The sequence below is a fragment of the Colobus angolensis genome, unplaced genomic scaffold, assembly GCF_000951035.1.
Source record: "Colobus angolensis palliatus isolate OR3802 unplaced genomic scaffold, Cang.pa_1.0 Scaffold87, whole genome shotgun sequence".
NCBI classification, from domain to species: Eukaryota; Metazoa; Chordata; class Mammalia; order Primates; family Cercopithecidae; genus Colobus; species Colobus angolensis.
The window spans coordinates 2,872,045-2,889,756 of NW_012122598.1; the positions used below are offsets into that span (position 1 = coordinate 2,872,045).

The window sequence follows — 17,712 nt, forward strand, 5'->3', positions numbered from 1 at the left end:
GTCTCCATCAAGATTCACACCATCCTGGGCCCTCTCTGTGGACTCAGTCCAGGGCAGAGTGTGATCTTCTTCCCCTGACACCCTGCAATTGAACCCTCTCACCCAACCCTCTGCCTCCCATCGTGGCCTGTGGTCTCGCCTTGCACCCCTCCCCTCTCCACTACTCTGGGGCCCTCAGTCAGGACTATGAAAAAGGGGACAGGGAGTGTGAAATGTCCCAGTGAGACTGAGAATTTCTGAGGCTCAAGAAACCTTTGAGTCCCAGTGTCCTAATCCACAGGTTGGAAAGTTGAGGGAGAGGGACGACAGAATGTGTTATGGGCAGCAGATTCCCAATTCCTCACTAGGACTTCCCTGCTCTGGAGCAGCATGGCAGGGTGACGTCAGAAGGAACAGGATGGACTCCCAGCTGATCAGCCACAAGCTGTGTGACTTGGGGATGCTGCTCTTAACTGCTCTACTCCCCATTTTCCTGTCTGTGGCTTAGTAATTACCTCATGGTGTGGTCAGGGAATTAAATGAGACCATGGATGTAAAGAGTACGGAGTGGTCCCAGCACATGGTAAATGCCCAATAAATGTTTATTGTTGTTATTATTATTATTATTGGCTTGATTTTGGCCTGGTAAGGAGTCTCAGTGTGGAAGGGAAAGGCCAGTTGGCCATGGCAAAAGTTTCACTGATGAAATTGATGGAAAGGAGGAGGAAAGAAAGTGAGGCGGGGACTTCAGACATCTCCAAAGATCTGTGTCTGTGACCTGCTGCTGGAAAGAAAGCCTGAATCCCACATCCACCTGAAAATTCCCAAAGGCAACAACTCTCCCCAGAGACATTCTCAGGCCAAAGCTGGCTCTGTTGACCTCAGGGGCACTTAGGCTGGGTTGGGCAGAGGGGGAAAGGAACAGCCACATGGAAGCTGAGACCTGATGCTGAAATCATGCTTTTTGGGGACCCCAGAAGCGCTGGGGAGAGCATCCCTTCCTCTGCCCTTCTCAAGCACCAGGCCTTTCCTCTCGAGTTCCCTACAGCCTTTGTGGACTGATGGGCCCTGTAGAGAAGCATCTACGCCTGGAACCTGTCTACCTTCAAGACCCCCATGGGACAGTGGGTCACTGAGCTACAGCTCAGGAGGGTTAAAGTCTGGCCTGTTGTAGGGAGGCTTCTCCCACCTCAAAAGCCTTCCTCCTGGGAACTTCCTGACTCACCTAGGAGCCCACAGAGGGCACTTGGGTTGAGAGGATCTGCAAAAAAGACTAGAAGCAGCCTTGGGGACATAGCCAGAGCATCCTCAAGTGTATGGGACTTGCCCTGTAATCCCACGGAAGCCAGGGTGTATAATTCAAGGCACACCTCCCTCCTATGAAATGACATAGTCCCAACTCTCTCTTCCCTTGAGGCTGAGCCACTGGATACATGGAACATATCTGTCTGGTTGGCCCCTTTCATCACCCCCACAATCAAGGAAGGAGGACAAATAGGATTTTTATAGGGCCCACCAGCACTGACCATTGGCCCCTTCTCTTTGCTCTTCGCTACCCTAATTATCCACCTTACTACTTAGCGCTGCCAATATCCCAAGCTCATAAACCTAGTTTAATGGTGATTTGGGGTTTGGCCCAGTTCAGCCCTCCATCCCCCTACCAGATAAAAGGGGGGAAGCTGAGCCATGACTTGATCATCCTGCCCCCTGTTCTTTCCTCCAGGGCCCCGTTTCTCTGCCTCTCTCTCCTGCCATGTCGTACCACTCCTTCCAGCCAGGCTCCAGGTGTGGCGGTCAGAGTTTCAGCTCATACTCAGCTGTCATGCCCCGGATGGTCACTCACTATGCAGTGAGCAAGGGGCCATGCCGGCCCGGGGGTGGTGGGGGCCTCCGAGCTCTGGGCTGCCTCGGCTCACGGAGCCTGTGCAATGTGGGCTTTGGGAGGCCCCGGGTAGCCTCCAGGTGTGGAGGTACCCTGCCTGGCTTCGGGTACCGACTGGGGGCCACCTGTGGGCCTTCTGCCTGCATCACCCCTGTCACCATCAATGAGAGCCTGCTGGTCCCACTGGCGCTGGACATCGACCCGACCGTGCAGAGGGTAAAGAGGGATGAGAAGGAGCAGATCAAGTGCCTCAATAACCGCTTCGCAACTTTCATCAACAAGGTAAGGGGGCAGTAGCCCAGGGCCATGGGATGACCCACTGCAGATCTGGGGTCTGGTCTCGTTCTGATCCAAGGGAACCAGGAGGAGACTGACATTGAGGAAGCCTCATTTTGTCCAGTGGCCTCTCTCACATTCCATGACCACCAACCTTTGAAAGCCAGTTAGATCAGACTCCACACTAAACATTTCTGCTTCCTTGTCTTTTTAAAAATGTATTATCTTTCCCTGAATATTATCTGACAAAATCACCATTCACCAAGGTTGCCTGAGGTCAGACTGTAAGAGGAACTTCCAAAGCAATACTGAAAGGAATGACCAGAGAGGCAGAGAAATGAATGCCCTTCCTGATGAGGCTTTAACAGTAGAACTGCCTTCTGTGTGCCTGAGCTGGGTCACAACCCCTGAGCCCGAAGGTAAGGATGGGCACTGTGACCCCAGAATTTCCCATCAATTTAGGCCTGGGATGAGAGGAAAGCGAACAGTCAGAGCTAGAGGCACAAGGTGACGGTCACGAAAGTCTGACATCTGTCAACCCCAGAGCCACTGAAAGGCTGCTAGGAAGGCGTGCCTTCAGAAGGTGCTGAACTGGCCTGCCATCCCTCAGCAGCCCCTGGGCCCATCCCACTCCCCAGGGAGGCTCCTGGCATCAGGATTCATTCCACAGTTTGAGCTCGTGTTTCTGGTGACCCCAAGGTTTAGGGGCAAGAGTCCTGGGCCAGAGATCAGGAGCCCTGGCCACTGGCGTTGACTCTCCTCCTATACCTGGAATCCCCGTGCAAGCCATTCACCTCTTGGCTTCTGGACGATGCTGCCCAGTGAGGAAGGGGAGGAGTGACGGTGGGAGATTAGGGGAGGTAATATATGCCAAAGTGCTTCACAGAGGAACTTGTTTAGTCAAACTTACAGTTTTATTTCTAAAGCTTATTAAGTTCTGGCTATAAACTTATTCCAACAAATGGGCCCTGATTAGCAAAAACATCACACCACCTTCTGTTAGGCTAGGAGCCTCCTGTTGATGTAGCCACTGACCAGAAGTAAGGCAATGCTACTTCTGCAGTTTTCTTGACAGACAATGCACAATATAGAAAATTCCAGAGCAAGGACGTTCCCTTTGTCAATGTCCAGCCGGGTGGCCATGGTCAACTTACTCAACTCCTAATCTCAGTTTTCACCTCACGAAACGGGAGGAGGTGGCCAGCAGCTATCCACGTTACCGTGACCTGGACTTTTTTTCAGATACAGCCATGTAGGGTGCAGCACAGTAAGTGAAAAGAGCTTAGAGTTCCTTCATCTGACTTTTCCACTGAGTGTCCCTAGGCCGTCATAAAGGAAAGCCTTGACCCCCAATCTTCACATCCTCTGACATTAGTGTGAAGTTAACAGAGTCCCTTCCCATACACTGTTCCAAGTAGGAGCTTTGGGAAGCAAAGCAAGGCTTGAAGGGACAGGATGTCTTGATCAAGGTCATGAGGATAGAGACAGGCAGGCAGGCAGTGCTGAAACAGGGATTGCCCAGGCCTCTTGGAGAAGTGCTGTCCACTACAACACACAACCTCTGAGTGGAAGGCAGGGGTCCACTAGGCTCCCCCAGGCAGGGGAGACACAGAGAAACATGCCCTCAGATGCCAGTCTATGCAGAGACCCTGATTTTTGCAAATCTAGTGCACTGGTAGCCATGTGTTGGGAGAGAGGGCACAAACTCATTCCATTGCCCTCTCTAAGCCATAGTCCCCAGGATCTCTGCTGCCTGTTGACATTCCACTCTTGGCTGCAGGTCCGTTACCTGGAGCAGAAGAACAAGCTGCTGGAGACCAAGTGGAACTTCATGCAGCAGCAGAGGTGCTGCCAGACCAACATCGAGCCCATCTTCGAGGGCTATATCAGCGCCCTTCGGCGGCAGCTGGATTGTGTGTCTGGGGACCGCGTGAGGCTAGAGTCAGAGCTCTGCAGCCTCCAGGATGCACTGGAGGGCTACAAGAAAAAGTGAGTCAGTGCTGCTTTCACCCTACTGGGGGACCTGGGGCAAGAGACAGAAACAGTCCGGGCCGGTTCCATTTATAAAATGGGGAGCCTAAACTTAGTTCATTGGGTGGCGCAACAGTTAGGTGGGATCCTGTCAGCAGGGCACCCCACTTGGCACACGGTGGGAGCTCTGAGACTGTGTATTGCCATCTCTCTCCCCACTACTCCACCTAAATAAGGCCCTCAGGAACTGTCTCTCTCTCTCTCTCTGTAAAACAAGCTCTTTCATGTGTGGCTTCTGGAGTTCCAGATTTCGGCTGAAACCGCCTGTTCTGCCTTTGCAGATCCTGAACTACTTCCTGTTCCATAGACAGATCCCCAGTCCTCTTCCTTCCTGGCTTTTGTTCCTGCTGCTCCTCCTGCCTGGCACACCCCTTATAGCATCTCTCTGCACCATGTCCAAGCTACCACAGCCCACCTTTTCTCTCACCCCCAACTCTGGCTTCCTGCACAGCCCTTCTGCCCCTTCCCTGCATATCAGGCTATAGCTCCTTCTGCCTCACTTCCCAGTTCTTTGTGGTTCCTGTTTTCTCTTCTGCTACACTTGCTCCCCCTGAGGACGAGCTCCAGGTCTGATTCACAACTTGGAGTAGGTGGTTGATAAGCATATGGTAATTAAGTGCTTGCAAGAGGCTGAGGCCCAGATAAATTGTCTCGCCAGGTCCTGGGCCCAGTGCCCCATGGGAATCCAGTGCCCCATGAGAATCCAGTGCCCCGTGACAGTCCAGTGTCCTATGGGAGTGCATGTTAGAGGCAGGCGAGTTGAAACAGATGTCTTTTTATTGAGGAGAAACACGGCAAATATACTGAGAGCAACAGATCATAAGGGTTTGGGTCAGTGGAGTGGAACCACATTGGGGACACTCACTGCAGGTGTCAACCACATGCCTACTCAATGCCAGACAGACACTGTGCTAGAAAGTGTGGGTGCTATGGAAAAAAAAGGCTAGCTCTTTCCCAGTGCAGTGTGCACAGACCACCTGCACCTACACACAAACAGAGAAGAAGGGGGAGAAATCCCAAGAAAGGGAGAAAACAGGAGTCCAGGAAGCCTTCCTGGAGGAGGTGGCCTTTACTCTGGCCCTTGGAGGATAATGGCTCATTCCAATGGCATTATCCTCCATTTTGGAAATGGGGAAAGGACAAGAATGGGTGATAAGGAAGAGGCAGGGCGTGCCAAGTGAAGGGGGCAACTCTAGCAGACTGTGACAGGTGAGATGCAGTGAGGCTGTGGGAGGGGTGGAGGCCAGCCTCTCAGTAGAAGCAATGCCTTTCTTGAGGAGTGAGTAGCAAGGTGAAATTAAGAGACAGGATTTGCAGCTCAAGATGAGAACTTTGGCTTTTAAACATGAGACAATCAGAGAAGGATGAGATCAAACTGGTATTTTAAGAATAATAGCAAACACTTTCACAGTACAGAACCTGTGCCAGGCACTGTCCCAGTGCTCTTCAGGTATTAATGCATATGACATGTTAGCCCACAACAGCCCTGTGAGGCAGGACATAGTGTTATCTATGGATGATGAAGCTGTGCACGATGAGGCAGAAAGGCCAAGTCACTTACCCAACTTGCCTACAGCTTGCATAGGACAGAGCCAGGATTCAAACCCAGGGCACTAGGTCCAGGGCCAGTGCTGCAGCAGTTCTGCTGGGAAAAAAAGAGAGATGGGCATGATGAAGCAGAGCAGCTTTTAATGGATTGATGCTGCTCATCAAACTGAACCCCCTGACTAATTCCCTCTGCCTTAGGAGAATGGTGAGTGGGCTGGGGAGCCCCAGGGAGCTTGAGGAAATAGCCTGGCTGTCTCTGTGGGTCTGGTAAAATGGATAATTGCTACCTCTGCAAATGGACCATAGGTAGAGGCCAGGCTCTGAACCCTCCCAACAAGGAGGATGCACGGGTCAGCCGGGAATTCCAGTGACTCAGAAAAAACAGCCAGGCCAGCAGCACAGCCTTCTTCCACCTTCCCAGGGGAGGCCACTAGGTGAAGCGAACCTCCTTGGCAGCAAGATAGAATGAAGGTAGCCTTAAGGAGGACTTCCCAGAGGAGGACTCATCGTGGGAACAGGCTCCTGAGGAATGGGGAGAAGAGTAAGCTTGAAAAGTGGCTACTCACCCATCTCAAGTGGGTGGAGGAGCTAGAGGTGCCAAGACAGGGCTGGACCTGGGCACTCCCCAGGGCATTCAGTAAGTGACAGGCAGAGTCACCCTCAAAGGCCTGATGCCAAGATCTCTTCGAAAATCCACAAGCCCGACTAAAGCATTTTTTTCCTGCCCTTTCCATCAGATATGAAGAAGAGCTCTCCCTGCGTCCCTGTGTCGAGAATGAGTTTGTTGCCTTGAAGAAGGTGAGGAGGATGCTCAGACAGGCAGAGCCCCTGAGCTGGACTGCCTTGCCCCAGGCCACCTAGCCCTGAACTGAGTCCAAACGCATCTGCAGCCCACCCACCCTGAAAAAGGGTTTCTCGCCCCTTGGACTCCTGTGCCAGCCCCACTAACCCTGAGAATGAAGAAGGCCAGCCTCCTCTCCCCCGACCTTGTCCCCTTGCAAAAGGCCAGCCATTGGCCTGGCCTCCACTTCCCGACTCATGCAGGCCCAAGCTGGGTTAAAGTCATGTCTACCCCTGCCCGAGCAGCTGGAGATGGGACAGACACCAATGCCAAATCAAAACAAAATCTCAAAAGCTGTGCTGCAAGCCCCCAAATAAGACAACAGTCGCAATGTTTCCTCAGACAGATAGCCAGGTATTTCCAGGCCCAGACTCTGCAAAGCAGGCTCTGAGAGGCTGTTGCCAAGGCTCATTTAAACCCCACCCCCTTCAGGTTCTTTCCCATCAGGAAGCCAGGCCTGGGGTCCCGGGACTAGGGACCCCTCTTTCTCATCTTGGCTCCATCACCCCTTTACTGCCCGTGGGGGGTCTGTGAGGAAAGGTGAGCCCCGCACCTTCCCCCTGCCACCAGCTTGCCTGTGAGGTGGCCCAGCCAGGTCACATTCTGTCCCTGCTCTGCTGCAGGATGTGGACACAGCCTTCCTGATGAAGGCTGACCTGGAGACCAACGCAGAGGCACTCGTGCAGGAGATCGACTTCCTGAAAGGCCTGTATGAGGAGGTACCCACAGCCCTGCCCTTGGTTAGTTTGGGCTGGAGCCAAGGGAGCGAGAGGGCAGCAGAGTGGCCGTCCGGTGGGTACATTTCAGGGCAAGCATGAGAAGAGGTCCACACTGGAGAGACGGTTCTCAGGCAGTGAGAATCACAGAAGTTGGATCATCCAGGCCGTGGCTCACAGGCCCCTCTGGGAAAGTCTCCACCAAGCTCTGGGCAACCAGAGGGTGGGGACAAGGAGTCAGTTGGTGACTGAAGCCCAGAACAGCCAGAGCAGAGTTCTATGCACTCTGCTCTGGGAAGGTCAGAACTGGTTCTCCCCTTCTTCTGCCCCTGGAAGCTCAGAGAGCTCACTCCTTCGCACCTGGGCCTTCTCCCTAGGAGATCTGCCTGCTCCAGTCTCAGATCTCTGAGACCTCGGTCATTGTGAAGATGGACAACAGCCGGGAGCTGGACGTGGATGGCATCGTTGCTGAGATCAAGGCACAGTATGACGACGTTGCCAGCCGCAGCAAAGCCGAAGCAGAGGCCTGGTACCAGTGCCGGGTGAGGCCCAGGGGTTGGGGGCAGGGAGACTGGAGAGGTGACAAAGAGACAGGAGAGGGGAGGACCCCCAGACTCCTTCCCTGAAGAAGTGGGTGAGGAGTTAATAAGAGCCACGCCATGCCACAGACACAGGGAATCCCATAAAGCCCAGCTGCTTTGTTTCTGCCAGGCCCCAGGCCACATCCCTGCAGAGCACATGGGGGGACCCCTCCTTCCCCGGACAACCTAGGCCTGTCATCAGGGTGCCAGGGCGCCTGGCTGTTTGTACCTGAAGACTCACCGGAAGTGCCCCTGTAGGCAGCATTCAATAAATACTAATTGGTGGTGATGGCAAAGAGGGCTCTAAGCTTCGAGGTGTGGGAGGAGGCTGGTGGCATGGGGTGGCTACTAATGGTAGAGCAGAAACAGTGATTAAGATGGCCTCAGACTTAATAACTAGGGGCTTGCTTGGAGGGCAGGGGGGCCCTAAGGGTAATTAGATTTAACAAATATCATCAGCTCAGCCTCTCTTGCCCTGCCTATGAAAGGCACCAAGCATGCATGCACTCATTGGCCCACTCATTCAACACTGTGTATTCAGCATCCATCACGTGCCAAGCACAGTTCTAGAAGCTGGAGACACAGCAGGGAACAGAATAGACACTAGTCCTTGCCTTCATGTCGCTTTCATTCCCGAGACAAGTTGGGGGCCAGGGTGGGGTTGAAGGGGCAGGGGGATGGATGATAAACAAGGCACATAAGTGCAGTGGATGTTTGTTAGATGGTGGTACCAAGTGCTAGGAAGAAAATAAACCAGGGGAAGGGTAGGGAGGGTGGCCAGCAAAGATGCGCTTCCCAAACCAAAACACCAGCTAGCAGGAAGTGATTGCAAAGGTGGAGCAGCAGGTAAAGGGAGTTTGATGACAGAGGGAACAAATTGTGTCTGCAAAGGCAAAGATGTTGTCATTTGATCCAATCTTGAAGGACAAATAAGATTCAATGGGCAGATGGGGGAAGGGTGTGCCAGGCTGAGCAGCGGGTGCTAGGACACAGTAGCAGAAAGCGAGGGGCCTGGAGTGCCAAGTGCTGTGGAGATCGGGCTGGAGCGGTAACTTGAGGCCAGGTCACAGTACACCTGCAGGGCTGTGCTACGTCATTTGGCTTTGTTTTGAAGGCAGCGGGTGCCACTACCCGGGGAGTGCCCAAAGTGATGCTCTACCTATTTTCTGGAGCTCCATGGTGGTTGGAAGTGTGAAACCTTGACCTGGAGTCAGCTCCTGGTGAACCCGTCTGCGGCCCACCCACGGCCAGGTTTCACTCTGGCTGGCCTGTCCTCTGGTTGCCCCTGGCAACCTCCATCAGCTAGGTTGGGTTCAGGATTATAACCACTTCATCTTCCCATCCTGCTAAGTCAGAATCGTAGAGACAATTCTATTAGTTAAGGATTGCATTTGGCTACCAGGATCAGAAATTCTTAAAAAAAAAAAAAAGTAGTTAAAATTGAATTTTTACTTTTTTCTCAAGTAGCTTGAAGTACAAAATAGACTGCTCAGGATGACACAGAGGTTCTGTGACACCATCAGGGACCCAGGATCCTTCTAGCTCACCATTCTGCCATCTGTAATACATGCTTCACCCTCTTGGTTGCCTCATGTTCCAGGACAGCTGCAGCACCTCCAGTCTTACATGCTTACACCAGGCAGCAAGGAGAACAGAGGGGAAAAAAACAGCTGGGTCATTCCCTCCTTTAAAGAGCTTACCCAGAAGCCCTGCCCAGCCATGGCCATAGATCTCATTGATAGGAAAGCTGAGAAATATTCTCTTATCTGGGCTCATTGTTACCCTAAATAAAAGCAGGGTTCTGTCTGGTTCTGGGTTTTTGTTGTTGTTGTTGTTTGTTTTTTGTTTGTTGTTGTTGTTTGTTTTTTGAGATGGAGTCTTGCTCTATTGCCCAGGCTGGAGTGCGGTGAGTGGTGCAATCTTGCACCACTGCAACCTCTGCCTCCCAGGTTCAAGTGATCCTCCTGCCTCAGCCTCCCAAGTAGCTGGGATTACAAGCATGCACCACCATGCCCAACTAATTTGTGTATTTTTAGTAGCGAAGGAGTTTCACCATGTTGGCCAGGTTGGCCAGGCTGGTCTTGAACTCTTGACCTCAAATGATCTGCCTGCCTTGGCCTCCCAAAATGCTGGCATTACAGGCGCCAGTCACTGTGCCCAGCCAGGGGTTCTGTTTTAAGAAGAGAAGAATGGATATTTATTGGGCAACTGCAGACTCTCCTACTGTAACCAAATAACAAAAGAGCCAATGAGTGTGATTGTGTGCTTATCTCTCGTTTTGCATTTTCTATATAATACGCTCCCACCCACTATTAGAAAAATCTAAAATCAGCTAATTTTTTAAAACTTACAAATGTAATCTGTACACACTATTCAGAAATTGGATTCAGAGTGCAAAGGTTTTTATTAAAAAGTGTTACCTCAAGGTAGGACATAAATTGCATTTTTTTTTATTGTTTTTAGGGAAAACATACAAATGTTTTCATCCTGATGGGCAGACCCATCCCAATGGGCAGTCCTTGGTCTGTTAGGCAACCCAGGCGGAGCACAGAAACCCCTTCCAAGGTCCAGAGGCATATCTAAAAGGGAGGGAGCCCTCGGGAGAACTTGGACTCTGGGACAGAGAAAAGGACCAGACACAGAACAGCTAAACAGAGGAGGGGATCTCGGAGGTTGGAGAATAATCTAACAAGCCTGGAACTGGGGATGGGGTGAGACGGGAATCAGGAGCAGCCCACATAAAGGACCCCAAAATTGCCAAGAAGTGGAAGAAGGTAAAGGAGCAGAACCAGTATGAGAACCAGAGAGCACCTGAACTAGGAAGTCCTGGGAGAAAAGACTGGGAACAGTGAGAAAGGAGGCTAGGAGACGCCGCCTTGCCGTGCCGGCGGCTCTGACTTCTCTGTCCTGGCAGTATGAGGAGCTAAGAGTCACAGCTGGAAACCACTGCGATAACCTCCGCAACCGTAAGAACGAGATCCTGGACATGAACAAGCTGATCCAGCGGCTGCAGCAGGAAATCGAGAATGTCAAAGCCCAGGTGAGGCCGGGGAGGACCTCCTCGCTGCGAGAGGCATCTTAGGCTGACTGCCAGTCTGTGCTGTGCAGGCGGGTTCAGGCCCTGCTGTGAGTGCTGTTGAAGAGCGAATAAACTTGTGCTGCCTTGCTCAAGCAGAAGCAAGCCCTTTCTACAAAAGGGCTGACCCACAGCAGGATGAGCAGCCACAGGAAATAGTCAGGTCCCCAACAGAAATGAGGTGACCAACATCAAAGATGAAAAGCAAGGATGGTTCACTAGGTGCAAGGATAGAAAAGATGTTCTCCATGGTCCCTTCAGACCCAAAGACTGTGATTCTGTGATCCTGAAATTCAAGGTGACTCTGAATTGTTCATAAAATCGGACCCACTCCATTCTCCTGGGCTAGGGAAGACCAGCTAGGCATTTAAAACCTATTAGCCCCACAGAAATTCTCAGCATACTTAAGAGGAAAATCCCAGCTCTCTTGGAGGTATTTTAGACAGAAAACCCATCCCAGTTCCCTGGAGGAACCAGATGTTGCAATCCTAGGATGAAGCTTGCAGCAAATGTGAGCCTGGCACATAGCCACCCCCATGTTCTCTCTGCTCTTCTGCAAGTCTGGCTTGGGGCTCCAGGGCCCCCAGTGATGCTTTTCTGTGCCCCTCCCACAGCGCTGCAAACTTGAGGGTGCCATAACCGAGGCAGAGCAGCAGGGCGAGGCAGCTCTCAACGATGCCAAGTGCAAGCTGGCAGGACTGGAGGAGGCTCTGCAGAAGGCCAAGCAGGACATGGCCTGCCTGCTCAAGGAGTACCAGGAGGTGATGAACTCCAAGCTGGGCCTGGACATCGAGATCGCCACCTACAGGCGCCTGCTGGAGGGCGAGGAGCACAGGTGAGCTCCTCTAGGGGGAGGGGGGTCAAAGATGGGCACCAGGTGTGACCATCACCCAGCCCTCTGGCAGCGGCTGCTAGTATCTCTCACCCCTGTCCCCCACCCCAGTCACTGAAAACCCACAGCAGCATCAGCAGCATATGGCCCACAGTAAGGGCAGGAGCAGGGAGATGCTGCATTTACCTGCATCTGTTTGATGTAGTTACCTGTCTTCTTTTTTTTCACATCCCCAGGCTGTGCGAAGGCATCGGGCCCGTGAATATCTGTAAGTAGATGAGCTGTGCCCCACTGGCTCTGGGGTCTTGGGGATTGATCACTCCAATACAGGCAGTCCACACCACCCCTTCCCAGACCTCCGATGCCTCCCCTACCCCAAAGGAAGAGCTCTGTCTGCCGTGAGCTCCCAGGCTGATGGAAAGGGCCATCCAAATATTTTGGGAGTCAGACTAGGAGCAGATTTGCAACAGCATAGTCCAAGTGCTTGGGGGCCCAGAAGCCACAAAGAACCACCCTGACAAGAGGATGCTCTTCTAGAAGAAGAGGATTTGAAGCAAGCTCGGGAAGGAGGGACCAGTAGAAACTGAGAAAGAGTGAAGCTGAATCCGGCCTGGCCTCACCCAGGCTCTAGGGAAAAGAGAGAGGTGCATGGGCACCTTGCAAATACTTTGTGTGACTAGGGTGGGAGACACAGAAGCTGGAGGCTGGAATGGGGTGTCCGTAGGGGTGAGTGGCAGCAGGTGGGAAGAACGGCCTGGCTGAGGGGTTTCAGGGCAGTACACTGAGAGCCACACCGTGTGGGACCCTGAGCACCCCTTCCTGTTCCCACAGCGGTGAGCAGCTCCAAAGGCGCCATCCTGTACGAGCCATGTGGGGTCAGCACGCCTGTCTTCAGCACCGGCGTCCTCAGGAGCAGTGGGGGCTGCAGCATCGTCGGCACTGGTGAACCATATGTCCCCTGCGAGCCCCAGGGGCTACTGAGCTGTGGGAGCGGGCGTAACTCCAGCACAAAACTAGGGGCTGGGGGTAGCTCCTCCAGTCACAAGTGTTAGCACAATCCCAGACATCCAGGAGACAGGGCCCCAGCCCCACGGCCCTGGATGTCACACTCCCACCAGGGCTAAAGACAAGGATGTTCCAAAACCCCACCTCCCTGTATTGACTCCACATTCCCCTCCAGTGTTCCCTCCTTGGGAACTGAGCTGCCCCTCAGACCCCTCCTTTGCCTCATGAGTCACCTTCCACTCAGCTGTGTGCAGACCCTCAGCTAGGCCGGGACGGTGGGGATGGACAGCAGAGAAAGAGAATGCGTTGCTCCTAACCCCAGAATGGCAATAACCCCCAGAAGGTCAAATGGACACACCACAGTTCTGCTCTGTGGATCATCCCATGGAAGTTTCCTCACAAAGCCAGCTCCTCTCCCACCACAGGCTCCACACTGCCCTTACTTCAGGCTTTCATGCCCCTAAGAAGAGTGAATTTCCTTTAACACCACCTGAAACATGCACCACTGCAAATATCAAAAGGAGACACCCCCAAATCTCACTCTGAATTCCAAAGTCAAGAGCCACGATTTCAGGATCTGTCAGGACCTGCCAATGTCCTCTCAGCACAGAGAATCAAACGGTGGCCTTTGGGCAGTAGATTTACTGTCCCAGGTATGTTGAACTCAAACTATGAGAAAAAATCTTTCTCCTGAGCTCACATTGGCAGGTGATGTCAGGCAAATGCCTAGAACAAAGGGCAAAGGGATATGGAATGTTCACTGGACAGATGGAAAACCAAAAACAGATATCATTTAGTCAATAGAATCAGTCCCGCCTCCACCCAACCCCTTCTGTACATAGTCTCCCCTTCCTGTTCCCCCTCCCTTTAGCTCCTCTTGCTTTGGATCTGATATGACAGTGATGTGTGGCTGCCCCAGCTGACTTGGAGGCCCTGGGCTCAGGAGCTCATAGACAGAGGAGTGGGTGGGCTGACTCCACCTCCCAGAAGTCCCTCTTACCAAGCCCTGTCCCACTGGGGCTCCAGGGCCTCTGTCCTGAGCGTCTGGGCTTCTGTTCAAAATAAACCTACTCTGTTCATGGATTATAGAAATCAGGACTATTTACTCTGCTCTGTGGAAAGTGTGATAAGGCTGAGGGGGAACTGGTGAGCAGCTTTTGGGGACTGGAGGTTCGGGAACAGAAATGAAGAATATTACACAAACAGAAACACTACATGTAAATAATTTGCAAATGGCCTGTGGAAGAAATAGGGCTCCATACAAATCACACTCAAAACCTGCACATCACACCCCAGTGGTTCGCAAGTCACTTGCCATGTTAAAAACCACGAGCCCATTGCACACAGGCCTCCTCACTCCATGGTGCCCTATACACACCCTAGAGAAAATCCATGGGGTCCTCTATCATGTCTAGACTTAGCAGCCCCCAAGCCCTGAGTTCTGTCCCTATCCAGAACCATTCTCAGTGCCTGGACACTCCCAGCTCCAGGAAAGCAGTGAAGATGGTGGCCACCCACGGTTTGAGGAGGACCAGGACACTCTAGTCTCCTCTCCCCATTTAGAGAGCCCAAGACCTGGAGATTTGACAGCAGCGTTTCCACCCTCTGCGAGGCCTCAGTCCCCTTTTCTTTGCCTCACTGACCTCCTGAAACAGCCACTCCTGGAGGGGCACTTTCCCCCTTATGACTTCCCTCTCCTGAGAGTTGGAGTGACTCCCCACTCTCCCCAAAGAGCACCCATGCTGCGCCAAGCCTGCATTAGAGACTGATGATGCAGAAATGACTAAGACGCCCTCTTAACCCTGGAAGGACGCTCAACCTCCGGGAAGGAGGATTCATAAATAATGAGTGCCAAACAGCATGGGAGCCCCAAGAAACAGCTCACGACTGCCTGGCAAGGGTCAGAGACAGGAACACAAGGAATACTGTATGGACAGGGACTGAAGGGAAGTCTAGAGTCAGATCTGTGGGCAAGCACAGTCAACAGAACCCATTCCTTCACATTCTCATTGGCTCAGTCTGCATCTCTCAAGCACCTGCTATGGGGCTGGCTACCCTGGGCCTGGAGACACAGTGGGGAATGAGACAGCCCTGGTCACGGCCAGTTTACCCCATAAGCGCAGTAGACATTGTACGTGGGGCCGATGGTAGAGAATGTAAGATGGGGCAGCCACTGTGGAAGACAGCCTGGCAGTTCCTGAGCATGGTCCCCACGGAGGTACCAGGTGAGTCAGCACTGTCACTCATAGGCATACACCCAAGAAAGACAGAAACCTATGTCCATGCAAAAACATGCCCGTGAAAATTTATCACAACATTATTCTTAATAACTAAAAGGTGGAAACAACACTGTGTAGACATGCCACAGTGTCTATCCAAAATATGGCACACCTACACGATGGAATCTTCTCTGCCATATAAAGGAGTCCTGTGCTGATACATGCTACAGCATGGATGAACCTTGGAAACATTATGCAAAGGGCAAGAAGCCAGCCACAAAAGGCCATCTATTTTACAATTCCATTCCTATGAATGTCCAGAATATGGGAATCCACAGAGAAAGCAGAGCTGTGGCTGCTTAGGGCTGGAAGGAGGAGAAGACAGGGCTTAGGGGAGTCATAGGAGCCACAGCTAAAGGTTTCTTCAGCCCAGTGTGGTGGCTGCACCTGCAGTCCCAGCTACTTGGGAGGCTGAAGCAGGAGGATCACTTGAGCCCAGGAGTTCAAGGCCACAGTGAGCTATAATCACACCACTGCACTCCAGCCTGGGTGACAGAGCAAGACTTTGTCTCTTAAAAAACATTTTTTTTTTTTTATAAAAAATAAAGGTTTCTTCTGAGGTGATGAAAATGTTCTAAGATTGGCTGTACTGATGGCTGCACATTCTAAAAGCCATTGACTCCTACATTTTAAATGAATGAATTATACAGTATAGGAATTATATCTCAATAAGGCTATTTTTTTAAATGGGGCCCTGGCCACACACCCCATGGCCTTACAGCCTACCAGGAAATACAGACCGGAGACGCAAAATTACAGCTGTGAGGACTGTTGTGATGGTGGCAAAGCAGAAGGCCATGGGGACAGAACTGAGGGTCCTGCCTTAGTCCTGAGGCTCCGGAAGCTTCCAGGAGGAGGGGCAGGCAAGCCTGAGCCCTGGAGGCCCACAGGACCGCCTGGGCAGGATGCTGGCAGCAGGCTCCAGGCTGGGGCATCACAGCTGCCAGCTGGGCATGCAGCACATGGCTGGGGCCTGTGAATGTGATTCCGGGGCCGCACATCCACATGCCGGGAAGGAGAGAAGGAAATGATGGATCTGAGAGCCTCGTTCCCACTTGAAGCCTCGTCACTCTGGCCCTGGCCCTGGAGCCAGCTCCACTCCCTGCTGAAGACTAACTCAGAGCACCCTAGAGCCACAGGGACACTCCGCCCTGTAGTCAGCAAACAGATTCCAAGGAGACTGGCCAGCCCATCTCACAGATAGCTGCCCGAGGCCCAGGACACAGCCCCCCTTTGTGTCGGGACTGAGATAAGAATGAAGGAGGAGAGGGAAGGAAGACTCCGTCCACTGCAGTGAGACAGGCTCAGGGCCTGGTGACCATCCCCTTGAGACTTTGGTTCCAGAATGCCTGGCCCCTGATAAGTGTCTGCTGGGCAGGGAGGCTGCCTGGAGCCATCCCATAAGCACTGCTCATCCCAGGAGTGTGCTCCCCCGCTCAGCCCTGGATGTGAGCACAGAGACCAGGGCATCCCCTCCAGGACACCCACCAGGGACTCCCCAGCATCGTGCAGCTGAGTCCCCATTCCCCCTTCCTCCCCAGGAGAGGAAACATTCAAAACAGGCGGGACAAAGGTGCCTCCTGGCGGTGGCTGGGACATCTGCATTCCATTCAACACAGCAAACACCTCCTTGAGTGTATTCTGGGGTCAGCCCTGCACTGGGTGCTGGGATACAGAAGGAACAGTCCCTGGCCTCCTGCCCTGGTGAGAAAGAGAACTGTCTGTATGAAGCCAGAGTTTCACTGCACTCGGCTTGGCCTGGAGTCTCCTAACCCCAGCCCCTCCAGAGTGTACCAGTGAGGATAGGATGGGGAACAGCCCAGAGAGGCCTCATGAGGTTGGGGGGACCTGGAGTGGAGCTCTGTGTTTCTGGGCCTGTCTCCACAGAAAGTCTCCCATTTCCTGGCCTTCTTCCTCCCGAAGCTCTCAAGTGCTCACCAGAGTTTCTCTCCCTCCCACACGGCCCCTCCTTGCTCCCCTGGCCCCTCCCTTGGGTGACTCTGCCCTTAAAGGCCCTTCCTCACACCAGTCACATCTGTGGTCCCAGGTCCACCCACGACTGCCACACTCCAGCCAGGGTCACCAAGTACCTAGAAAGAATCCTGGCAGGGGCTTGAATTGGGAAAATGGCTCTAGAAATGGCACCATGAGCAGAGGAGGGGCGCTTGGGGTCACTGAACCTGGAAGAGGCTGTCCTAGCCATCCTAGCACCTCAGTGCAATGCCAGGCACACATTAGCAACCAATAAAGGAGTGTTGAAGCAAACTGAACTAGACGTCTACCAGGAGCAACGTTTTCACTCTGGACAGGTGACAGCCTTGTGGGCAACGTGAGACATTGCATTAAACCTGAAAAAATCCTCCTTCCTGGAAGAAGTGTTAGGGGTGGGTAGAAAACAAGAAGGGGGTGCTTTATCTCCCCAGGGAAGGTGTGTTCATTCATCTGAGAGGGGAGAGAGGAGGAGGTACTGGCAAGGGTAGACCTAGCCTTTCACACACATCCCCCTGCCCCCCAACCCACCCCTGCTGGGGGACTCCGAAGCTTCCTTTCCCAGCAGGAGCAAGTCTCAGCATGAAAACCTCCCCAGCCAGTGCCTCTCTCCAGCACAAACTCGTCCCCAGGCAAAACAGAAGCCCTCTGAAGACTTCTCCGTATCTGGGCTTCTT

The 17,712-nt window shown here is 52.8% G+C and overlaps 1 protein-coding gene across 1 annotated transcript; it reads left to right on the top strand.

Moving 5' to 3' along the window:
* Positions 1-1,620: 1,620 nt before the first annotated feature.
* Positions 1,621-13,865, top strand: KRT82 (keratin 82, type II). The gene is made up of 9 exons (XM_011930579.1): positions 1,621-2,143; positions 3,918-4,126; positions 6,454-6,514; positions 7,181-7,276; positions 7,651-7,815; positions 10,769-10,894; positions 11,545-11,765; positions 11,999-12,030; positions 12,594-13,865. The coding sequence occupies exons 1-9, from the start codon at positions 1,733-1,735 to the stop codon at positions 12,812-12,814; spliced, it is 1,542 nt and encodes a 513-aa protein (XP_011785969.1). The 5' UTR covers positions 1,621-1,732; the 3' UTR covers positions 12,815-13,865.
* Positions 13,866-17,712: the final 3,847 nt, after the last annotated feature.

Coding starts and splice junctions, on each gene's coding strand:
- KRT82 (XM_011930579.1), top strand. CDS start 1,733: ATGTCGTACCACTCCTTCCAGCCAGGCTCCAGGTGTGGCGGTCAGAGT. Junction 2,144..3,917: donor TCGCAACTTTCATCAACAAG/GTAAGGGGGCAG, acceptor TCTTGGCTGCAG/GTCCGTTACCTGGAGCAGAA. Junction 4,127..6,453: donor CTGGAGGGCTACAAGAAAAA/GTGAGTCAGTGC, acceptor CCTTTCCATCAG/ATATGAAGAAGAGCTCTCCC.